General features: G+C 37.1%; 1 protein-coding gene across 1 annotated transcript; it reads left to right on the top strand.

Moving 5' to 3' along the window:
* Positions 1–6: 6 nt before the first annotated feature.
* PPP6C (protein phosphatase 6 catalytic subunit) lies at positions 7–25,377 on the top strand. The gene is made up of 7 exons (XM_033122386.1): positions 7–243; positions 15,359–15,454; positions 21,063–21,128; positions 21,825–21,966; positions 23,105–23,184; positions 23,364–23,573; positions 24,575–25,377. The coding sequence occupies exons 1-7, from the start codon at positions 169–171 to the stop codon at positions 24,821–24,823; spliced, it is 918 nt and encodes a 305-aa protein (XP_032978277.1). The 5' UTR covers positions 7–168; the 3' UTR covers positions 24,824–25,377.
* The last annotated feature ends 1,111 nt before the right edge of the window (positions 25,378–26,488 follow it).

The following is a 26,488-nucleotide window of genomic DNA, read 5'->3' as shown; positions in this document are numbered from 1 at the left end:
GGCGTGCCGAAGCAGCGGGGAGAATCGGGTCAAGCTTTACGCCGCTGCGCAGATGCCTCTCACGGGCCGGACGTGACGTAGGAAGAGTTCCGGCTTCGGCCTTTGCCGCTGCCGCCGATACTCCAGCCGCCGCCGCCGCCGCCGCCGTCCGGGCTTGTTATTTCTAAAATGGCGCCCCTAGACTTGGACAAGTATGTGGAGATAGCGCGGCTGTGCAAGTACCTACCGGAGAACGACCTGAAGGTGAGCCCGGTCGGGGCGGGAGCGCTGCTGGCGGGCTCGCCCCTTCCGGCAGTGGGGCGCCCGCCGGCCCGCCCTTCTCTACCCCGGACCCCCGCCAGCATCCCGTCCCGTCACGATGGAGGGCCTGACGCAGTGCTGAGCGACCCGTTCCGACTTGCCTTCTTGCGGAGAGCGGAGGGAGCGGAGCCATAGTCCCCCGAATGCTGTCCCAGTTCCGTAGTGGGGATCCTGAGGGATGTCGCGGCCTCTGTCCCAGGGTTATCCCCCCTGGCTTTCGGGTGTCCCGGGGCACTGAGCCCTCACAGCTGTGCTTGGAACAGAAGTCTTCTCGCCCCTAACTCCATCTCCGGTCTTCCGGAGTCCGAACCGAGCCCCAGCAGGCAGTGCCCTCGGAATGGGTCATCCCCCCAAATATGACAGGAGGTCTGGGTGGCTGGCGAATGACAGGAGATGCCGCCGGCCTCCGGAACGCGTCCTCAGTCAGCGTGTTTGGGTTCCTGAGGACTGGAAGACGGTGGGCGGGAGCGGTTTGGTGGTGATGCGGGAAAACGTCAAGTCGTCCCTCTTTTCCTACCACTCCTCCCAGCTGCTTTTCAGGAGTGTTGGTTTTCTTCTGCCAGCTCAGATATGAATTCCATTTGCAAGTATGTTGTTGAGCTAATTTAAGTGGGTAAAACTAATATAAGTGGGTAATTTAGTAGGCCCTCAATAAATACAAATACTTTTCTGTCCTTTAAGGTGTTTCTCCATAATCCTTTCTTAACCCAATATTTCATTTTTTTGGTTTACTAAAGGAGGCGAGTTTTTTGTTACTGCCAAGTCCAAGTAACAGTAAAGTATGTGTGGGTAAAGGAATAAACGTCAGTCTTTGACAAGTGTTTCTATTTCTGTGCGTTTGTTAAAACCGGTGTTTAGGTGTCAGCAGCATATAGCGGTTAGTAGGGCTACTGTCTTTTATTTTTTTCAGTTAACTTTGGTTTGTATGTGGTAAGTGGGTAAACTGTGTAGTTATGAATTTTTTTTTATACTTTTAAGCTGTGGGTTTAAAGCAATTCATCTTTGTCCGTGAATTTTTTTCTTTTAAGGAAGATGTTACTGGTTTTTTTGTTTTGCCCTTTTGATGCAGGAAGTTGATGTTTAATGTCAGTCAAAAAGTATGCAAAATCTTGAAGGCCAAAGGACCTTAATGTAACTTATTGTACTTATAGGTAAATATATGCTATATGATAGGGGAGTCATTCTTGTGCATGTCCCCCTTTTTAATAGGATAATTTAGTGCTCGCTTCGGCAGCACATATACGAATAGGATAATTTAATTAAAAGGAGGACAAAGCCAGTATTAGTAGAAATGCAGCTTTCATGTTCATCTGAGTCCTTTGTGGCTTCTTTCTGCTATATGCTTTTTAAGGAAACAAGGATACAACCAACACTGGTATCCAGTTCATGGAAATCTAACCAGACATCTTTTGGTAACATTGTTAATCCCATGGGTGAAGTTATTGTTTTTTTGTCAGTGAATTGATGTGAAATTTTCTATTCTTTAGCATCTGTAAAGCAGTTTTAAGCTTTGTGTTTATAATTAGTAAAATGTTGCTTATTATGAAAATGTGTCTTGATATTAACTTGAAATTGATATTGAAATTATTTGGATGATACATCAGTTGGATTTTCTTTAGACCTCTTAGTTTGATAAACGTTAGAGTTCCTTCCAACCTTAAGGAAAAATAGTTCTTAAACCATTTCATTTCCCTTTGCAACACAATTGGCGTATACTTAGCATGTATCTAGTTATTAATAAATTTAAAAAAATCTACTGAGGGAAAAATTCTGAATTTTTTTTTAAATAAGGGGAGGCTTTTCTTCTTTGTCTTGGAAATATTTTTATCAGATTAATTTGCTTGTGATGTATGCTCATCTCTGGTGTATTTAAAGAAATTTAATTTTGTTTCTTCTTGGCATGAAGTGCAAACTAAAATTAGGCAGTCCAAGAAAGTATTCCAGGAGTACCTTTTCTAAGGCTTTAAAGCCAAAATAAAAGATTCTGTAAGAGGAAGAAAAGAAATCACTGGGATCACGTAATGATCATTATGGAAAAGATTTGTTCTGGTAGAAAAGGCAGAAATTCAGTGTGTTTTAAATTGACTTTAAGTTGGAGGTACTAAGTAAAATACTAAATGTATAAGATGCTCTAGATCTAATCATGATTTCTCTACACCTAAATTGTAAGTGGTCATGTCACTAGTACACAATCGAATCTTCGTAACTGTTTCGCAGGAATAAGAATGAACTATAAAAGTGAGTGGACCAAAGCATACCCTTTCTTTAAAAAGAGCTCATGTGATTCTCATCCATAAGGATTCAGAGCTGATCATAGAAGACATAGGTAGACTGATCTGATCAAGTGGAAGAATGAATGATAAAAGACTGTTTCACTGAATACTTCAACTTAAATACTTTGGCAGGGGATGGGTTTTATAAGTTGGAGATTGTCTGATCTCTTGGATAGTTCTTAAAGGTGACATGTAAGCAAAGAAATTGCACACTGAGTTGGTGTACAGTTTTTTTTCACTGAGGAACCAAAGAGAGTTACCATGGTAGGGGTTGGAGAATACTAGTGTCTGTCTCAGAGATGCAACACAAGGAATTGTGTGATTCCATAGTAACCACTTTTATGGATTAATTGTTAATGTAATTTTTTTTGGAACTCACTTTTATGTTTAGTCTGAGCCATCTCCTAAGTTTTTCATATAAGGCTACCTGCTCTGCACAGTTGTACCTCTGTCTGAAATGCCTCCATAAAGGTTCAAAGAATTCTCCCTGGCTTTTTTATGACATTTGTTGAACAGCCTTTAATACCTTCTCATTCAGCCTCTATCTGATTTTATCGATTCTTATCACATATTGTAGTCTTTATGCTCCTGTACTTGTATCCTTCCATACATGCCTGTGAGTCTTGTTACTCACCTTATTGCCTATCTTATTGATCATTCTGTTTACTTGAGTTTTGTTTTGCGTTGTATCTTTCTTCAAGTACTGAAAGGAAAACTAAACAGTACAGGACTGAGGGACACACCATGGTTTTATATAGGGCCAGAAGAGTGTTTTTGTGTTTTCAAGACTCTTTTTGATAATGCTTTGCATTTTGTTTGTCTCTTTGGCCACAGAGTCACATTTTCCTATGTCTTCTGAAAATAGTCTATAACAGTGCTGTCTAGTAGAAATCAAATGTTCAGAGTGTGAGCCTCAAATTGTCACATTTTTAAAAACTAAAAAGGAACAGGTGAAATTAAGTTTAGTAATTTTTATTAACCTAATTTATTAACCTAAATATTTTATTTAACCTAATTTCAGCATGTAATCAATATAAAATTACTAATGCAATATTTTGCCCTTTTTTGTACTAAGTCTATGAAATATGGTATATATTTTATGTTTATGACACATCGCAATTCAGACCAGTCACATTTCAGGTGCTGAATAGCTACTTGTGGTTGTAGGTATCAGATAGGACAGTGCACACCTGTAACGATTCCCCAGTCCATTTCCTAGGATTTCAGAGCTCAGAGGGAATCGGAGTTCATCTAATTCTGTACCCTCCTTACTTTACTGAGGGGGGAACTGCGCTTTGTACAGTTATGATCTGCCTGAGAATGTCCAGCTAATCCATGAATTAGGTTAGAAAACTTCCTTCTGCAGGGCTCTTTCTGATACAGTTGATAGTTTTTTTAGGATGGCAAATAGCATGCATTTTTAGGTATATCCTGCAATTCATCACCTTTCTTTTTACCTTCCATTCTAACTAAGCATATTGGACTACCATCTTCTGACAACATGCCCTGTACTTCCCTGCTTCTTTACTTCTGTTCAGTCTGTTTCTTTCACCTATTTATTTAATATGTACATAGCACAAATATTAACTTACTTAATACTCTTTGAGTTGGGTACTAATATTTGCCCCATTTTACAGACAGCTAACTGATGCACAGGCTGCTTAAGTCGCTTTTCCAAAGTCATACAGCTGGTAAGTTAGTGGCAGAGCTGGGATTCAGACCTAGGCAGTCTGGCTCCAGGGTTCACATCCTTAACTACCACTTAATGTTTTCACAATACAGCCCCCTCCGTGTCCCTTTTGAGCTCTAGCTTAGATGCCACTTTCTCCATGCAAGGCTCCTAGATTCCACAGTCAGAATTGACTAGCAGTAATTAGAATTTACATAGCTTCTTTTGGTTTTCAGAGCACCTTCATGTTCATTCTGTCATTTACACAGTCCTTGTGATAGGCAGAATAGATATTAAAGCCAGGACTTGATGAGGATTAAGTGATTTTTGCCAGTGACTCAGCAGAGTACGTGCCTGAATTCATTTGCTATTAAAAATTCCTTTCTTGGGCCGTCCCCGTGGCTCAGGCGGTTAGAGCTCCATGCTCCTAACTCCGAAGGCTGCCGGTTCGATTCCCACATGGGCCAGTGGGCTCTCAACCACAAGATTGCCAGTTCGACTCCCTCCCACAAGGGTTGGTGGGCTGCGCCCCCTGCAACTAGCAACGGCAACTGGACCTGGAGCTGAGCTGCGTCCTCCACAACTAAGACTGAAAGGACAACAACTTGAAGCTGAATGGCACCCTCCACAACTAAGATTAAAAGGACAACAACTTGACTTGGAAAAAAGGCCTGGAAGTACACACTGTTCCCCAATAATGTCCTGTTCCCCAATAAAATCTTAAAAAAAAGAAAAAGAAAAAAAAATTCCTTTCTTCCCAGACAAGGAAAAATTACAAGAGTTCATTATCACCAAACCAGTATTACAAAAAATGTTGAAGGGACTTCTTTAAGAAGGGAAAAAAAATACAAAAAATGTGAATAATAAAATGGCAATAACTACATACTTATCAATAATTACTTTAAATGTAAATGGATTAAATGCTCCAATCAAAAAATGTAATATGGCTGAATGGAGAAGAAAATAAGACCGATACATTGCTTGCAAGACAAACACTTCAGATTGGAAGATACACATAGACAAAGTGAAAGATGGAAAAAGTTATTTCATGCAAATGAAAATGAAAAAAAAAGCCAGGGTAAGAATACTTTTATTAGACAAAATAGACTTCAAAACAAAGGTGATAACGAGATAAGGAAGGACATTTCATATACCACAGCCAAGATGTGGAAGCAACCTACGTGTCCATCGATAGACAGTTGGATAAAGAAAATGTGGTATATATATACAATGGAATATCACTTGGCCATAAAAAAGAGTGAAACCTTATTATTTATTTGCAACAACATGGATGGACCTAGAGGGTATTATGCTAAGTGAAATAAGTCATAGAAAGACAAAATACTGTATCATTTCACTTAATATGTGGAATCTCAAAAACAAAATAAACGAAGAATCGGAATAGAAACAAACTCATAGATACTGAGAACAAACTGATGGTTGCCAGATGGGAGGGAAGTTAGGGGGCTGGGTGAAAAAGGTGAAGGGATTAAGAAGTACAAATTGGCAGTTACAAAGTAGTCAGGGAGGTAAAGTACAGCACAGGGAATATAGTCCATAATAATATAATAACTGTGTGTGGTGCCAGGTGGGTACTACGCTGGGGAGGGGGGAGATCATTTCATAAGTTACATAACTGTCTAACCACTATGCTGTACACCTGAAACTAATGTTCAATGTCAACTGTAATTGAAAAATATTTTTTTAATTTGAAAAAATTTAAAAAATTAAATGCCATTTATTTGAGAAAAAAAATTCCTATTCTTTCTTTTCTATACTGACCTTTGCCTCATAGCACTTTTGCTCCATTTTACCACTTACAGTGTTCTGTCTTGTATGATAGCAAATCTGTCTCCACCATTAGACTACAAGCTTCTTGAGGTTCAGGATCATATCTTGTTTATTTTTGTATTCTCCAGTCTTAGAACACCGTCTTGTATGTAACAATCAGTGAAGGTTTGTTAAGTCAAACTGCATTCTGCTTTACAGCAAACATTTAAATGTTTCCCCTGTCTAGTCCTGTTTTCTGTGGGTGCCAGAGGTGGAATCCATACTTCTCTCTGCCCTCTCAGTGTAGTAAGGAGATAAAAAGGTAAACAAATGATCTTAGCATGGTGTGATAGGTGCTGAAATAGAGGGCTATCGAGGATATTGGGGAACACAGAAAAAACAGCATCTAACTCTGGAGCCAGAGATGGTTTCACAAAGGAGGAGCAATGGGTGGATGAGCAGTTTGTTCAGGTAGACAAAACAGGAAGGAAAGAACATGCAAACAGAATAAATACCATGTGCAATGATATAGCTTAATGTGAAACAACGTGGCCGATTCAGGGAACTTGAGGCAGTTTGGTTTGGCCGGAGGTGGTGCTGGGAAGACAGGCAGAGGACAAAATCATGGAAGACTAGGCCGATAAACTAAGATGTTTATTTTTCAGGTGGTACATGGATAAACCCTTTGGAATGTTTTTATATTTTAGGGAAAAGCACATCATACTGTGACTTTGTTTAAAATGTGGCTAAAAAGAAAAGAAGATTCAAAGAAAACTCTTACAGAAATATATTCTTATATGTGATAGGAATATGTCAAAATCATAATGAATGATGGTATCTGATTGGAGTTTGGGAAACACTGCCATAGACAGAAGAGTGCCCTTGAGCGATTTTTTTTTCATAACTGAAAGGAATGCATTTAATAGAAATAGGAATATACAAATCAAATTATACACTTCAGTGTGGTAGGCTGAGGTGCCAAGAAAAAGAGTTCTTTAACTAACGGTAGCATGAGAAATTTTTAAGGAAGACAGTAGATTTTAGAAATATTATGACAGCATTGTGGCCCATGGATTGGAATGGGACAAAAACGTCATACATAGAAGCAATAGGCCAGGTGACATGAGAGCTTGAAGTAACAAGTGATTCTGGTGTCTAAAAGGAAATGAAGACGGCATAATAAAACCTGTTGACAGAGTAGGTCTAGAGTATGAGGGAGAGGGAAGATTTCAGTGTAATCTTAGTTTTTGGCATGGATCACTTAGTAAATACTATAGATTAAGGAATGCAAGGGGGTTTGGTTTGGAATGTACCGAATTTGAGATGCTACCAAGTCAAGACATTGAGGTAGAGATATTCAGAAGACGTGGATACACAGATCAGTTAGTTAACAAATGTTTATTGATTGTTATATGTACTCCAGATGCTATTCTATAGTATTACACTCAGAAAAGTCTAGACCAATGGTTCTCAGCTGGGGGTGATTTTGCATTCCAGAGGATATTTTGTGATGTCTGGAGACATTTTTGATTGTCACACCTGGAGGGTTGCTATGAGTCTCTAGTGGGTGTGCAGGCCAGAGATATTAAACGTCCTATAACACCCAGGACAGAAGCCCCCCACAACAAACACAGTTATCAGTAGTAGTGTCGTGGTTGAGAAACTTTGGTTTAGACTGAACATAGAAATATTTCCTTCTGGACTGTAAGGGTGTGAATATCGTTGTCATCTTGGATTCCTATTCCTCATTCCCAGTGATTTGTATTATAGTAGAGACTCTATACAAAGGCTGTGTAAAATGTAATTTTAGATACATTTTTATTTCTGTTTATTTTTTATTTTTTTAATTGGGGAATATTGGGGAACTGTGTGTTTTTCTAGGACCCAGCAGCTCCATGTCAAGTTGTTTCTTTTCAATCTAGTTGTGGGGGGCGCAGCTCAGCTCCAAGTCAAGCCCTTGTTTCTCACTGGCCCATGTGGGAATCGAACCGGCGGCCTTGATGTTAGTGAGCACTGCGCTCTAATCACTGAGCCAACTGGTCACCCCATTTTTATTTCTTAAGGATATTTTATACATATTAGTATGTAAAAGTAAATACAGGAAATAGTATGTTTTAAACAGCAAGATCATCTAAACAAAGAATTACAAAAATCGGGGCAGCCGGATGGCTCAGCTGGTTAGAGCTTGAGCTCTGAACAACAGGGTTGCTGGTTCGATTCCCATGTGGGCCAGTGAGCTGCACCCTCCACAACTAGATTGAAGACAATGAGCTGCCGCTGAGCCGCAGGAGGGGCGGCCGGATGGCTTAGATGGTTAGAGCTCGAGCTCTCAACAAGGTTGCTGGTTCAATTCCCACATGGGATAGTGGGCTGTGCCCTGCAACTAAAGATTGAAAATGGTGACTGGACTTGTAGCTGAGCTGCGCTCTCCACAACTAGATTAAAAGACAACGATTTGGAGCTGATGGGCCCTGGAGAAACACACTGTTCCCCAGTATTCCCTAATAAAAATTAAAAAAATTTAAAACCCAGTGTATTTGCGGGACAGAGAAGGAACGGGGACAGAAGCAGAGCAGAGAACAGAATGGTATCTTGAGGAAAAGGTAGAGGAGGGAAATAGAGTCTCCTAAGAATGGGCGCTATGAACCCTGCTTGTTCAAGGATTAGGAATTAATTGGGCATCATGGAGAGAGATGGCTGGAATTTGCCCTCATGGGGTAAGATTGAGAATCTTGCCAGAGTGCCTGTACTGGAGCAGTAAGAGAAACCACACTGCCTGCCTACAAGCCGTTCTAGGAGCCTCTCCACGGCAGGCAGGGCTCTGGGAGGCCGCTGTGTGTGGTTGGCTGGCATGTGTAGAGTTTGCACTGAGATTTCATAGATTTCTCATTTTTGTGTTTGCTTGATACGAACTTGTAAACTACTGCTGAACTGGCGAGATGAGAGGCAGTGGCTTTGGCTTAGAGATGTAGCGCTAAATCCTTAGTTGGGACTGCGGCAGTGGCGGTTACAGGAGGCAGCTGTTACTTTACTCGAGTTAGTGTGCCTGGCCTCAGGTTAAAGATGCTGCCTGAGTGGTTTACATGTGTTCTCTAGACACTCACTACTAGCCTTTGAGATGGGCAGGGTTTCACAATGAGGCTCTTTATCTTATAATCTGCTGTTACTTCCAGATCAGAACGGCGAGTGTGGGGCAGTCACCAGGAGAGACTTGCAGTTCTGGAGGCATTACAGGCTAGGAGAGCGAGTCATGTGTGGGTGCAGATTCTGGCTTATTCATATATGGGAACCATGGACTCCCTCAGGAATCTGTGCTGTGATTAGTGTCAAAATGTTAATTAAATGATAACTCACTTTGTTCCAAAAGGATATAGTGGTTTATAAAGATGCATTCAATATAGCAAGATAAATTATATTCAGAATAAGTAAGAAAAAGGAGACAGAGAAAATAAAGAATAGGAAACTAAGATGGAGTTAACAGAAAAAGAAAGAATGAATAGTATGTGAAATAAAAGCTATGATGACCATGTTTTTGAGATTAGGCCTTAAGCTTTCTAGGAGCCTACTGCAAGGTGGAAACTGATCAATTAAAAATCCAGGGGCAGCCGGTTTGCTCAGTTGTTAGAGCGCAGTGCTCATAACACCAAGGTCGCCGGTTCAATTCCCACATGGGCCAGTGAGCTGCGCCCTCCACAACTAGATTCAAAACGACTTGACTTGGAGCTGAGCTGCGCCCCCTACAACTAGATTGAAAAAAAAAACACGAGTTGACATGGAGCTGTTGGGTCTTGGAAAATCACACTGTTCCCTATATTCCCCCACATCCCCCCAAAAAAATCCAGAGTCTGTAAAATGGTAAAAACACGCTTCTCAAGGAAATCACGTCTGTACCTGAAAGAGGGAGCAAAGAGACATTCCTCCCCTGGGTCCCCCTTGAAGGCTACTGTTTAATAACAGCTTATTTATAGTCTACACAGTGACAGGCTCTGTAGAGGACTGTTTCCTGTAATGTCCCTTATTACAGGTTGATGGCAATGACATTAAAGTGCAGTTTGGGGAAAAAGGCAATTGGGAAAGCAGGGCAGTACAATTCAGGGTGGAGTTTATAGTAAGTTTGTTTGGGTAACATTTTCATAATTGATCTTTAGAGGGGTGTAAACACTGGAACCTTCAAATTTACAAGTAACCAGCAGTTTCCTGAGAGTGAGCAAGTGGAAAGATCAACATTGTAGGAAATAGAGAACTTTTCTCTCCCAGAGATGCATTGTGGAAGGAAGAATGGGAGATGAGCTTCTTTGGTGGCTTGTGGCCGAGGATGAATTGGGGGAAACTTTCAAATTGTAATTCATGGGATGGGCTCTGATCTTCACTGATGGAAATTAGGCCTCTTCTTTTTTCTTTTTTTAAAGATTTTATTGGGGAACGGGTACAGTATTTTATTGGGGGAACAGTGTGTACTTCCAGGACTTTTTCCAAGTCAAATTGTTGTCCTTTCAGTGGTAGTTGTGGAGGGCACAGCTCAGCTCCAGGTCCAGTTGCCGTTTCTAGTTGCAGGGGGCACAGCCCACCATCCCTTGTGGGAGTTGAACCGGGAACCTTGTGGTTGAGAGGACACGCTGCAACCAACTGAGCCAGCTGGGAGCTCAGCTGCAGCTCAGCTCAAGGTGCCATGTTCAGTCTTAGTTGCAGGGGGCGCAGCCCACCATCCTTTGCGGGAGTTGAGAAATCGAACCGGCCACCTTGTGGTTGAGAGCTGACTGGCCCATGAGGGAATTGAACCAGCAGCCCTTGGCTTTAGGAGCACAGAGCTCCAACTGCCTGAGCACCGGGCCGGCCCAGGCCTCTTCTTAAAAGATGTGAAATCTGAAAGGAAGTATGGAGAAGACAAGTGCCTCATGGCAACAGAGAACTCTACCTGCTCTTGCACAAATTACAGCAAAGCACTTCTACAGATGCCTTTGGTGGAATTCTCTTTGAAGTTTTGGTGAGTGTACTTGAAAAAATATTCCAAATATTATTCGAGTAAGGCATTGCATCTAACAGAGGTGGGTGAGGTTCTGAGATAAGTACTTTAAAAACATCACTATATTATTTTAAAAATTGTATAGAAAAATATTTTCAAAATATTGCTACTTTATGAAGCTAACTAAAAAGACTAGTGCGCTTTATTCTGGCAAGATGAGAAGGGAGGTGGGAATGAAGGACTATAAAAAAATACAGGCCAAACATAGCGTACCTCTTCTTTGGAACTAACCTTAAGTAAGCTACAGGGAAGTGAGTTAGGGTTTAAAAAAATGCAAATTATAGGTTGTAAACTTTGGGAACTAATTACTATAAAAATAATTAAAAAATTATATATCCCAGGTCTAATAGGATGCTGTACAACACTGATCTTTTGAAACTGACTGGAAGGACAGTTACCTCTATCCACAATAGATTGAGTGGCTGTGGTCGAGGTGGTAATTATTATTAACAGGTAATATAATTAAAAAAAACAACAGCTTTATTGAGGTATAATTCAAATATCATAAAATTCACTTTTAAGGAGTACAATTTGGTGGGTTTTAATATGTTCATAGAGTTGTGGAACCATCACCATAATCAATGTAAGAATGTTTTCAGTAGCTCAAAGAGAAACTCCATACCCATGAACAGTACCTCACCATTTCTTCCTACCCCAAACCTCAGCCCTGATCCACCACTAATTTACTTTCTATCTCAATGGATTTGACCATCCTGGATATTTCATATAAATGGAATTATATACTATGTGGCCTTTTGTGACTGGTTTATTTTAACACAGTGTTTTTAAGGTTCATCTACATTGTGGCAGTACTTCATATATGAGTACTTCATTCTTTTTATGGCAGAATAATATTCCCTTATATGGATGTACCATATTTTGTTTATCCATTCATCTGTTGATGGACACTTGAGTTATTTCCACATTTTGTCTATTGTGAATAATGCTGCAGAGAACATTTGTATACAAATATCTGATACTTTCACTGCTTTCAATTCTTTTGGGTGTATACCCAGAAGTAGACTTCTTGGGTCAAGTGGTAATTCTATGCTTAGTGTTTGAGGAACTGCCATACTCTTTGCCATAGTGGCTGCACCATTTTGTATTCCTATCAGCAATGTATGAGAGTTCCAATTTCTCTAGATCCTTGGTAAACCTATTTTCCATTTTTAAAAAATTACAGCCCTCCTAGAATGTGTGAAGTGGTATCCCATGTAGTTTTGATTTGCATTTATTTCCCTAATGACTAATGATATTGAGCATCTTTTCATGTGCTTGTTGGCCATTTGTATATCTTCTTTGGAGATATGTCTATTCAAGTCTTTTGCCCATTTTTAAATTGGGTTAATTGTCTTTTTTGTTGTTGAGTTGTAGTAGTTCTTTATATATTTTGGGTATAAAGCCCCTATTAGATATACGATTTCCAAATATTTTCTCCCAACCTGCCAGTTGTCTCATCACTTCCGTGGTGCCATCAAATGTTTAATTTTGATGAAGTCCAGTGTATTTTTTTTGTTTATTGCTTGTGTTTTTGTTGATACATCTAAGATTCCATTGCCAAATCCAAAGTCATAAGAATTTACCCCTATGTTTTCTTCTAAGAATTTTATAGTTTTAGCTCTTATATTTAGGTGTTGATCCATTTTGAATTGATTTTTGTATATGGTGTGAGGTAGGGGTCCAACTTCATTATTTCGCTTATGAAATCCAGATGTCCCAGCATCATCTGTTGGAAGGATGGAAGGACTATTCTTTCTGGTAATATATTTTTCATAAGTTTTTGTATAGGTAATACATTGATAGGGTTTCAAACTTAAAAAGTATAAAAGGCTGTAAATGTTAATTCTTTCTTAATCCAATTCCTTTCCTCATATTGGTAGCCAGTATTATGTTTCTTATGGATCCTTCCAGAAACAACAGTTTAGGTATGTACAAGTAAATACAAGCAAGTGAGTGTATGTACGTGTGTGCATATGTGTGTGTGTGTGTTTTTCTTTAATATGAGAAGTAGTATATATATGATTCTGCATCTTGCATTTTTTTCCTTTAGTGCTGTTTTCTAGTTTCAAAATAAAATTGTTTTTTTTAAAGAAATGCAGTAACTACAGAAAAATATATAGAATAACTTGCCAACACATCTATGTTTTCTTCTACCAAGAGTACATTTTTTTTATGCTTTTTTAAAAAGTAAAAGGAATAAAGATAGAAGTGGATTTTCTTTTGTTTGAGCAGCTGCTGCTGTGGTTTGATGTATACCCTTCTCGGTCATATCCTATAATTCAGGGTATGTTTATAATGTAGTGGGCTGAGTGTATGACACTTGTGTATGTGTGTGTGTGTGTAAAACTTTGCAGAGCACTTGCATGCACTGTCTTATTTAATCCTCGCACTATCCCCAGGTAAGTATCTCTATTTTGTGGATGAGGAAGCAGGCACAGAGAGATCAGATAACTTGCTCAGGCTTACACAGCTAAGTAACAGGTAATATACTAAGTATAGATAGTAAGAAGTAAAGCTAATATTTGATCTCTGATCTCTTTAACTTCAAAGGCTGTGCTCATAACTTCTGAATTATGTCATGATATTACTTCGTATACCAGTTTTCTGTCTTAGAGTATAATATATTCCGAGATTGGTACTTTTTGGTTTGGGAATAAATTCCTTCTCTGTCCTCGACACTTTCTCCAAAATTTGACCTTCCAGCCGCATTGAACACAGTTGATCACTCCTCTTTTGAAACATTTTTTCCCTGGTCTTCCAGAATACCTCAGTCCCTAATGGTTTCTGCTGTGCCTCGCCATGCAGTCAGTTTCTTACTAGTTCCTCCTTTTTTCCACAACTTCTAAGAAAAGTCTTTAAGGCTCATTTCTTGAACTCCAAGTAAAGTATTATAGCTGTAACTGTTAAAATGTGTGTCTAATATTTAACTAAATTGTAGCATTTAGATTCCTTAATGTTTAAAATCATTTCATTATGCTTGTGTAGTTTAATTTCTCCTTTCTTGGCAGACTGATCATAAAATCCACCGGGGCCGCTGGCTGTAGCATAACCTGGTCTCAGATGGGAGGAAGGTTCCCCTCTGGTTCTCTATGTGTAGCAGGACTCTACACTTCCATTCCTAGAGCGCAGTTGTGAGGATCATTTTCCTTCTGTGAAATGCTTTGATTTGAGTGCTTTCAGAGGACAAATATTATTAAAATGCAAACATTGAGTTGTTTTTAAAAAGAGTGACTCCTCAACTTTAGATTTGCATTTTGTAATTAATTTTATTTTGAGATGACTGAGGATTTATATGCAATTGTAAGAAATAATACCAAGAGATCCCGTATCACCTTATCCAGGTTTTCCCCAGTAGTAGCATCTTGTGGAACTATAGTACAAATACCTCAATAGGGTATTGACATTGACACAGTCTTGTTCACATTTCTCCAGTTTTACTTCTACTCATATGTGTGTGTGTGTCTATGTGTGTGTGTGTTTAGGTGTATGCGAGTTTATTATATCTGCATCTCATGTATCCAGAAGCACATTCAAGACACAGTTCCATCACCACAGTGATTCCTCATGTCCATTTACAACCACATCTATTTCCTTCCTGCTGCCCCTAACTCCTGAACCCTTGGCAGCCACTATTCTGGTCTCCATGTCTATAAATTTGTCATTTCAAGAATATTATAAAATGGAATCATACAGTATGTAACCTTTTGGGATAGGTTTTTGTTTTACTCAGCATAAATCTCTTGATATTCATCTATTTTGTTGTATGTTAGTAGTTTGTTTCTTTTTATTGCTGAATAGTATTCTGTGGTATGAATGTACCACAATTTGTTTAGCTATTCATTTGTTGAAAGACATCTGATTTATTTCCAGTTTTTGGCTATTATGAATTAAGCTTCTGTGAACATTTGTGTACAGATTTTTATGTGACCATAAATTTTCACTGCCAAGAGTGCAATTGCTGGGTCAAGTGGTAAGTGCATGGTGGTTTGCAGTTTACTTAAAAACTAGCAGATAAAAACCTTTTCCTATAAAAATTATTTACTCTTACACTGGTTGATGAAAAGCATCATTTTATAGGTCTTGTAAAATTATGTGTCCTCTAGAATCTGTTGTCTGTATAGCCAGGGCGTTTGCATTTTGGAATAGTCACTGTATCATTCTTCGGCTTTATGAGATGAAAGTGAAAGTTAACAGAAATCTAATTCCAGAATCATCAAAGGGTAGTTTCTTTCCTATCAAGCAACACAAATATTAGTTCTTGTCTTTTTGGCATTAGTTTTAATATCGTAGTAAAAAGTTACATTTTGTCTTTTCTTCTTACAGCGGCTATGTGACTATGTTTGTGATCTCCTCTTGGAAGAGTCAAATGTCCAGCCAGTATCAACACCAGTCACAGTGTGTGGAGACATACACGGACAGGTAAAATTTCATGAACAGATTTTTGGCTTTGTACTGTCCATCGTCCATGTGTGTTTCCACTTGTGCTGCAACAAACAAACAAAAACCCAGCTGGTGGTTGACTAGATTACCACCTTGTGTGTGACACTAATGATTCTTGGTTCCTGTTACTGTGAATAAAATCACTGGTCAAATTATTCATGGAGTTTGTTGAAATTATATACTTGCAAAGGGAATAAAATACAGCACTGTTGCTCTGTGACAAGGGGGAAATATAAAACACAAATGTGGACTGCTCGTAGTTATTATGATTAATAGGAGATGCTTTGGTTTTAGGCACTAATTTTCTATTCATTCTATTCACTCGTCATATTTTGTTGGAAATTTATCATTTCTTTAGTGGGAAGGAGAATAGCAAAGGTTCAGAAAGAAAATTGTTGGTACATGATTTCGCAGCAAGTCACTGCTAGAATGGGATAAGAGAGATTTAGTTCATTTTTTTCATCTGCTGGGTTTTTGTTTGTTTTTAAGAGTTTCAAGGCAGTGACAGAAAGGGCGCACCGCATCTTTAGACCCTGTCAATGTTTAGCCTAGTTGGAAACCTTCTATGTATCTGTAAGGGTTTTTTTTACAGGGAAATGAAATGTGAAGAGAACACCCGTAGCCTGCTATATGCATGCAAGGGAGTTGGGACTATAAGGCATGTAATACATTGTGAACAGTGAAGTATTTATGAATGCTAGTAGGACGTGCGGTCTTCTGTGCAATTTCCCTGCCTTAAATATGACTGCCTAGAGGAGCAGAAATTGGTTGTGACGGGAGGCTGCTCAGTGAGTAAAGTCCTATTTTGACAACTTAGAGGACTCTTTTCTTTTTGGCTTTTCAATCTGTTCTCTGAATGGTTGATAGTGTAATATATTGACATCTGTATGTTATCAGCTTCTAAATAGAAACCCCATTGCATCATCTGTGATCTGTTAAAATTTTAGATCTCCAAAGTAGATTTTAGGAGTGGATATCTTAACATTTTCATGTAACTTTTCTCCAAAAGTATAATAAACATTTTAATTTTACTAATATAAAGGATATTAATATAAGCAGTGCCTTAACATATTCCTAAAAGCTGGAGTAAACCAAGTAATGTTTTCTTCTAGTTATAATATTAAAATTGAGGGGTTACCTGTTATCAAGAGCTTGTCAATATATGAATTACAGCCAAGATCAAAGATCAGGAAGTTAGAGACAACTTCAAACTACTAGAATTAATTAAAATCACAAAATTGTGGTTCTATATTATGTACACCTTCAGTCAAATATACAAGTCTTGCTAATAATTTATCTTGTGTTTTGGGGTTAACGGAGTGCTTTTTAATATATTCCATGTACAAATTTTTTCAGGAGTCCAGTTAGATCGGATCATTTTGTAGAGAAGGAAACTGAGACTGAAAGATAGAAGAATTAGCCCAAACTCTCACAGCTACTCAGTGACAGAGAAGATAATTAAACTCATTTAGGTGCAGGGTCGCCCATGTTATTTGAAGACTACCACTAAACTGTGAATGCTGTTTCTCTTGTACTTGACTCCTTAAAACAATTGCTGATCAAAAGTATGAGAGTTGAGCTTCTAAACATTGGCTAACTGATTGAATCAAATGTAAGATGTGTCCTTTGGGACTTGTCTTTCCCTTGGACCAGTTCTGGAATTGCAGATTGGGTTATGAGTATAAATAAGCATGTTGGCAAGCAAGCATATACAGCCCTCCCTTGGTGTCCTCAAGAGATTGGTTCCGGGACCTCCCACAGATACCCAAATCCTGCGATGCTCAAGTCCCTTATGTTAAATGGTATAATATTTGCATATAACCTATGCACATCCTCCCATATACTTTAAATCTAGGTTACTTATAATACGTAATGCAATGTAAATGCTATAGTTGTTATACTGTATCGTTTAGGGAATAATGATAAGAAAACACGTGTGCGTGTTCAATAGAGATGCAGTCATCATACGCCTAACTACATGGTACGCGTCAGCAGCAAATAACACCCCCCACCCTCACCAATAGAATATTTTCAATTCATGTTGAATTGGAGGCTGTGGAATCTGCAGATAAAGAAGGCCGACTGTATTGCTGAAACAGTGTCGTCCGGAGAGGAGATTGTAGACTTCGGTGTCAGGCAGAGCTTGGTTTAAGTCCTGGTTTAGCTCCACACTAGCTATTTAAGAAGCTACCTCAGTTAGCTCACAAGTTCTTCAAGTATGGCCTCTGGATCCTTGAGGGTCCCTGAGGTGGTACAGAATCAATTGAGGGTAAACCTGCCGGTGCCTCAGGATGAGTCAGGGGAGTGGTACCAGACTGCTGGTGGTCATTTTCTTCTTCATCAGCATGCCTGCACAGTGAAATGCAATGCCAGTTTCCTTAGGAATGTCCTTGATGAAGCAGTGATGTTAGCTGTAACTCAGCCCTGAGTGGATTCTTCTGTATGTGGTGAACTAGGAAGTATGCGTGAAGCACATCTGCTGTGTACCAGAGAAAGATGCTTTGCTCAAGGAAAAGGGCTTATGCACTTCTTCATATCACGAGCTGAGTAGCCTCTTTTTTATGGAATGCTATTTTTATTTGAGAGAATGAATGACTATGGGTATTTGGCAATCAGTTTTGCAAAAGTGAAGTCATGTCAAAGAACACAATTGACAATATTTGTTGCCAAAGCCAAATTTTGAGTTTTCAAGTGAAAATTGGAATTTTAGAAAGTTTGATTTAGCCTCACCACCGTGAGGTTAACAGCTTCTAATTCTTAAATACTCTTCTAATGAGACGAGTGGTAATATTAACGTGTTAACAAATACAGTTTTTTGATGTTATATAATGCAATGTCATTTCCATTTTCCAAATGACTGATGTGTTATTCACTCAGTGTTAGACCAATCTATCTGAGTATGATAAGACCACTTGTTGAGTTTTGATATATTAGAAGAATATGCACCATTATCTCTGAAGGTAGTTAGAATACTCCTTCCTTTGGTAACCCATATCTCTGTGAAAGCTGGGTTTTTTTACTTTAATCCCAATGGGTTGAATGTGGAGGCAGGTTATGAGTCCAGCTGTGTTGTGTTTAGCCAGACATTAAAGAGATTTGTAAAACTAAAACACTGCCACTCTTCTCATTAAATTTGTTTTGTTTGGGGAAATGGTTTATTTTTATTAAAAATATGTGTTACTATTTAATGAGTTTTGATTAAAATGAATTTTAAAAAATCATCCATTTTAGTTTGTAATATAGTGAATACTGAGTGATATAACCTACATAAAAGCTTTTTGGGGACCATCAAATTTTTAAGACTACAAATGGGTTTTGAAATTAAAAAAGTTGAAAAACTACTGAGCTAGCCAACTGTTTCCTTACCTCTAATGTTGGATAAAATCGACTTCTCAGGATTGGTTTTGTTTTAAAATGAGAACATTTACAGAGTGTCTGTGATATGAAAAATGTATAATAGATGGTAGAAATTATTTGTGAAATGATGAGGTGGGCTTCTGGTAATGTAGGACAGTTAATTGTCTACACATGTTCTTGGTAAATGTGTATTATATTAAATAATTTTGGACAGAACTTCCAGTATGGAGTGGTAACTATGTGTCCCTAAAGCAGAGTTTTTGATTGTCTATTAAATGTGCGTAGGGTAAATGGAAACTTATAAAGCTTTTATTCAAGGACATATTTCTATAAACACCAGTAGAAAAGTTGAAGTTAACTTACCTTTCTACTACACTTTTATAAAAACAACTTCTTTAAAACTTTTCAATGTTCCCTTCCTGACTTTGTGTGTATACATACTCAGGTTTTACATAGTAAAATTGTGTAGTTATAGGTATAGTTTTGTGTTCATTCTTTTCCCTAATAATTTTTCCATTTTGCTACATAGTTTCCATTATAATCATTATTCATGACTGCATCAGGTCCAAGTCCTTGAGTTGCTATATGATACTTTATTAAACTATTCCCTATGTTAGTCATGAAGCTTTTTTCTTTTGTTATTATAAATGATGTAACACATTTTCTGTACAGTTACCTAGCATTTAAATTTTCTCTTTTTTTTTTTTTTGGCCTTTAGGATATAATCAGAGACGTGGAATTACTAGGCCAGAGTAACATACACATATATTGGGGGTGCCAAAAAAATGTACACATTTTAAGAGATATTATCTATGTATTACTTTTCGAAGTTGAATTGAATTATGGTAGCAATGTGTAGTATGACATTTGCTCAAAAGATGGTGTTGATCAAATGAATGCTAGCATCGTTCATTGTATTATAATTTTAATACAGTTTTTTCCTTTCTTAAAATGTGTATATATTTTTTGGTCATTCTTTTGGTGCCCTCTATATATAGGTGTATGCGTGTACTTATACTGAGAGAGACAGATTATGTGTGTGTGTGTGTGTTTTTACTAATACTGTATGTTTACATATAAATATATAAAAATATATAAGTGACATGATACACATACACACATATATCTGTGGTGTGGGGAGTGGGAAGTAGACTCATTTCAAAGGGAGGGACTCTACATAGTAGAAATGGACAGCAAATGTTTTGGAAAAATAATAGTCTACCACTTGGCTGAGATTGAATGTTTGTTTCACTTATTTGTGTGCTAATTTTAAGAAGATAGAAAAATACTATTTTTAACTTTGAAAAGTTTTGTTTAAGCAAGTAGTAACTCTTTAGTCCTCTGAGACATTGTTATAAAGGGGAGCGCTTTATTTTTGTTGTTCACATTTCAGTTCTGTTCACTATGACTAAGATTCCTGTACTCAGTGTTCACTGTGACTAAGATTCCTGTACTCAGAAATTTAAGTAGTAATTTTATTTTCAAGTATAAGAGATAAATGTGTAGGAAATTATTAGTTGTAGTTGGTACAGTATATATAGTCAATTCCTTTAATCTAAAATCCTTTTTCAGAAAAACTGAAGTTTTCTTTAAGAATTAAATTAGGTTAATCTAGTTGACCGAAGTTACCAAATGTACAATTTGTCAACTACCAGTTTTCAGTCAAATAGAATATGGTGAAATACACAGTTCTTTTTATTACTGATTTTTTATAAGACACTCCGCAGCTGTGGGACCTAAGGGGACACATCTCCAGCAGTAGAGTGAGGAAGGTAGGTTGGTCTGTTCTTCATGACATAAAGTGTCATGTAAATTCATTCTCTGAAAGAAATTCTTATCCACTTGTTTCCTTATTTCATTTTAGATGCTGAAATGGGGAGGGGTGGTTAGGTTAGCTTATTGACAAGTTAACTGATAAATTAAAAGATTCAAATTCTCATGTGATAGGTGGGGAGATGTATGAAAGAAATTCGAGAGGGGATACCTAATAACATGAATGATCTAGGAATGACTTTACTGGTAACTACGAACTCTGTTTAAATGCCTTTTTTTTTTTTTTAGGTTTGGGAGCTGTGTGTTTGACAGTTTTGCTTACACTTTATTTTTTTATTAATGTAAATAATTTGATGTCCTCTTAATTAATTGCTTGTTTACCCATTTTGCTCTCAGATTTATTATTTTACTCCTTTACAAGAATTTGTAATCAACATATATCACCTTTGTTTTATAGTTTTATGACCTTTGTGAACTATTCAGAACTGGAGGTCAGGTTCCTGACACAAACTACATATTTATGGTATGTAAACACCACTGATATCAAGTACTTATTTAAAATGGAAAGGATCTGTCTTTATTACATGTAAATTACATAATAATTTCATTGCCATGTGATAATCACTATTTAAATATATAAAAAGATGATTCTATACTTTTCTATATTTTTGCCTTTTCCTCTAGTTGAGAATAATTGCTTTAGTAAACTGCTGTATACACACATAGGACTGGGTTGTAGCCCTCAGTTATGGCTAGGCGGAAAATACACCAGAACCACAGGTTTAAGTCATAAATGTTTAATTTACTGTTATTTTATGAGACTTTTTTGAGCATTCATTTTTACCTGTTATTTGTGGATTGATGTATACACACAAACATTTGCTATGAAGGGACGTATTTGCTTACCTTTCTTTTGGAATGTAATATTACTGTTGAACTTTTTCTGAATCCTCTGTTATGCTCTTTCCTTTGGAAAATTTATGGGTCACTTCCCTATTTAGCTGTTTCCTACTGGTCTAATATTGGCCCAAATACAGTAAAAACAGCTTCTTTACTTCCGTTTGAAATTTTTGTAAAACTCAATTTCCAAATAATTCTATGTGTAACTCTTCATTTTTGTTATTTTGGTCTGTGTCTCGGAGTTTGTGCACTTTGGTATAATTATTTAAAACTGTTGTTGCTATTATATTGTTTGTAACTGTAAACTTTTACTTTACAGGGTGATTTTGTAGACAGAGGTTACTATAGTTTGGAGACCTTCACTTACCTTCTTGCACTAAAGGCTAAATGGCCTGATCGTATTACACTTTTGCGAGGAAATCATGAGAGTAGACAGATAACACAGGTGTATGGATTTTATGGTAAGGCCTTCTGTTTCTCTGATTCTGAACATTGTTTTACTTTCCTCTTTGGGAAAAAAAGCCACACAAGTACATGTGTTTATAGTAAAATTAGAAAATACAGATAATCTTTTTCTACTTTCTCATCTTTTAATTCCCCCCTCTTCCCCAAGTCAGTGGAAAATCTTACCATGGAGAGGGAACCACTCTTAACTTTGCGGTGTACATCTTTCCAGATCAGTGCCTCAGAGGGTAGTACTCAGTTTACCTCATTGGAATCATCTGGGGTGCTTGTTAAAAATGTAGATTGCTGGACCCCCCCTGCAGACCTTTTGGGGTGGGACCCTTGAATCTACTAAAGGTGAATGTTCTGACCACTCAAGTTTGAGAATCTATTCTGTATTATGTATATATTTGTGTGTGTGTTGTATACATACGTGTGTACACACATACCACACTAAAATGGGATCATACCTGCTTTTTTCATTTAATATTGTGACCTACCTGTTTACTTCATCCATGTTACTTATATGCCTGCATTGTGTTATACTGTATGGATGTCCTATAATTGATTTAACCAGTCCCTTTAACACTAGATGTTGGAGTTATTTTTAAGTTGCTGTTATACACATAGCTGAATGAATATGAATATCCTTTTTATATGTATATATATATTCATATATTTGATATACCAAGGATATATGAATATCCTTTTACATATGTATGAAATTATATATATAAAAGCTGTGTGCTTACTCAAGGGAATCCAAAGATGTCAGGGATTAGAAACAGAACTCAGCCATTAAAAGAAAAATAGCCACTTCTATAAAACTTTTATATGGTTGAAAGTTTTAAAAAAATGAGATCAAGAAGTTCTTTGAAGGAGGTAGGCAGTAGAACTAGGGAGAAGATTAATATCAGTTCTCCTTGAGAACATTTCAGGCAAATATTGAGAGATTTGAAAACATTAATTTCATAACCCTTTAGTTTCAGATTTTATATTTTGAATTACCTTTTGTCATTATAAAGATCAGCTGAACTCTCTTACTCTATTATTACTTTAAGCTGAATTTCTGTTGTCCTAACATGGGATGTGTTCTTCATTTTTGTGGGCAGATTCAGAACTTCGTTAATGTGAACTCTTCTGTTTTTTTTATAGATGAGTGCCAAACCAAATACGGAAATGCTAATGCCTGGAGATATTGTACCAAAGTTTTCGACATGCTCACAGTAGCAGCTGTAAGTTTATGTAAATCTTTATAAAACCTCAAGTATTTTCTTGCCAATAACACTTTGCATATTTTTATTTTATTGCCATCTCTGTTATATTGATACCATTAGCATTCATTAATAAATATATACGTGACTGAGTTTGTTATTATATGTATGTTCAGCTCTTTGTTATCCTTTTTTACTAGTTAATAGATGAGCAGATTTTGTGTGTTCATGGTGGTTTATCTCCTGATATCAAAACACTGGATCAAATTCGAACCATTGAACGGAATCAGGAAATTCCTCATAAAGGAGCATTTTGTGATCTGGTCTGGTCAGATCCTGAAGACGTGGATACCTGGGCTATCAGTCCTCGAGGAGCAGGTTGGCTTTTTGGCGCAAAGGTCACAAATGAGGTAAAGCCAACCTTTTTTGGAAAAGCAGTTCGTTGGTTGCTAATGGACTCCTAAAGAACTATGGTGGCTGTAGATAACAAACTTCCAATCTAGTTTACTATGGTGTTTGTGGATATCAGATATCTCGTCTAGTTTATCATGTATGTATTTCCTTAATGGTTTGATGAGTTGACATAATGAAAGCACCTCCTTCAGCATCTACTTGGTAATAAGTGTAAAATAAATGTTACTCTTCTTTCTAATATTGCAATTAAGTAATGAGATATCAAGGGCAAGATAGATAACTTTTTGAAAATAAATACATTTTTAATATACATCTTTTTAATTGAGATACGTTGACATACAACATTGTATTAGTTTTAGATGTACAACATAATGATTTGATACACGCATATGTATATATTAGGAATAGGCAACTTTCTGGGGTTCACCTATCTACACACACACACACACACACACACAGATGAGCTTATATCGGGAAGTAATCCAGCATGGAGTCAGAGAGGTAGGTTCAACATAACTTAGGTAAGTTATTTATCCTGTCTGAATCTCTGTTTCCTTAAATTGCAAAAGAAGGATCATAAAGCTCTTTCAGAATTTTGGCAAGACCAGTACTAAACCCTCAGTAAATGATGGGTATTGGTAGAAGTATATTCATTATTAAACCATGAAAATCTTTGTTTCCTATCTGATAGTACTTATAGAACACTTTTCTTCCAGAAACTTCTAATTATGTGATTATATAATTCTTTTATACAGATTTCTAACACTGTTTAATAGACTCAGGCCAAAGTGGCTCTATTTGCCTATAACTTATTGAAATGATTGGGGGTAACTGAATGGGTTTTAGAACCATGAGAACTGTATTTAGAAACAGGAATTATACTTTATTTAAATGTTAATTTTCTTATATATATAGGTTGAAATATATATATTTCTTATATATATAGATTTTTAAAAAGAATATGCTGAATACTTAACAAAACCTTTCTAAATTGCAGTTTGTTCATATCAACAACTTAAAACTCATCTGCAGAGCACACCAACTAGTGCATGAAGGCTATAAGTTTATGTTTGATGAGAAGCTGGTAACAGTATGGTCCGCTCCTAATTACTGCTATCGTTGTGGAAATATTGCCTCGATCATGGTCTTCAAAGATGTAAATACAAGAGAACCAAAGTTATTCCGGGCAGTTCCAGATTCAGAACGTGTTATTCCTCCCAGAACGACGACGCCGTATTTCCTTTGAGGCCTTCGCCCATCCTGCTGACCCATTTTTTCTGCCCTCTTCTTACCCCAACTTTCGTGTATTACCCTATACAATATACTTTTTATTGAGCACTTTGCTGCTGAAATGCTGCCTCTTGCCTTTTTTTTTTTAATTTTTAAATTATCTAAATTTATTGTTTGTTGTGGTGTCAATAGCAATGTTTTTCTGTCAGTTTTCTCCCCCATCCCATCCCTACCTTGGACTCATCTGAGAAGACTTGAGAAATGTCTTAATACTCATACTGCTGCATGTAGCTCTTGCTTATTTTCTGGTCTGGGGGAAACAAGATGTGTTTCCTTTTTTAAAAAAGCCAATTGACAGAACAGACTACACTGAAATCCTTCCTTTTGTATCATTCAGCTTTTTGTTTTAGTTTGGTAAGTTTTAAGAAATTTCAGCAGCAAAGTTGTTATTCAGGGGGCACGACGGACTGCAGATGCCTCGAGTTATGTGTACTTGTCCCAGCTGTAAACTTCTTTGTCCTTTGTTGGATGATATTTTAAATGGATATAAAATAAATTGGTCTAAAGGGCTGCCCTCCTTGTTGTGTTTTTAAATTTTAGTTAAAAACTGCTACAACTTATGACTTTGTACATTAAGATAATTGTATTAATCTTTTTTCAGATTCCTTGTATTTTTTAATAAAGTAATCTTAAAACCCAGATAGGTTAAAAGTGTTAGAAATTTTAAGCAGCTTACATTGTTAGCTTAAAGTTATTCTTTTTTTCTTTTTTTTTCCCTAGTCAGAGTTCTTGACCCTTTGGTTATTGAGCTTAAAACTTCAACTGAAATTCAATACTATTTATTTAAAAAAAAAATCACTAAACTGTGCCTAAAGAACATAACTGCCATATTAATGTTTTGGTTTATATCCTCTATAGTAATAGAAAAGCATTTAATACTTGTAATGCTGATGTGTTCATTTGATACCAATTGAGTAGAATGTGATCAATACAGTTTACAATCTATCATGAGTATCATTCAGTAAAATCTATGTACTTTTCAATAGGAATCATTCTCTTGCTGTAACACTTGACCTTAACTTTTAGAAAGTGTTCATTTTTTAACTGCAACTGGAAAGTTTGAAAAGTCAGGACTCTTATACTTGTGAACTGTAATCTGAAGCAGGTTTTAAAAAGTGTAGAAGGAAACAAATTGTCCTCTTTTGTAAAGATCTTTGATACCATGTTTTGGCTTTGTGTAAGTAATTTGAATATCCAAAGGGTTGTGATGATTAGTTCTTGATATGCAATGTCCCCTTAATAAGGGCAAGTGTTCCAGTGTCTCTTATGACTGTGGTCATAAATGATGTTGGAATTTACCGTTTTGTGAAATAGTTGGTATCCCTTTACTACTATAATTAATTTTTGTCATTCCAGGAAATCTTTGTGAAGCCAGCCAATTAATAAAGCACTTTAGCATCTGTTCAGGTAGTTTTGAAAACCAACTTTTCCCCTTCAGGATAAGAACTTCCAGGTTACCTAAAAATGCAATAAAAATCTTTATAGTGTATGCTTCTTGGCACATAATTTTTCATCAGGGTTTTCTTTGATTAAATGAGCACAATACTCTTTTGATTTCTTTTTCCCAACCACCCAGCTACTTGTGAAGTTTTTAAATGTATAGCTATATGAAAGAAGTGGC

This window comes from Rhinolophus ferrumequinum, chromosome 12 (genome assembly GCF_004115265.2).
Source record: "Rhinolophus ferrumequinum isolate MPI-CBG mRhiFer1 chromosome 12, mRhiFer1_v1.p, whole genome shotgun sequence".
Taxonomy (NCBI): Eukaryota; Metazoa; Chordata; class Mammalia; order Chiroptera; family Rhinolophidae; genus Rhinolophus; species Rhinolophus ferrumequinum.
The sequence above is the reverse complement of the archived record's forward strand: the minus strand, read 5'-3'. Positions and strand labels throughout refer to the sequence as shown.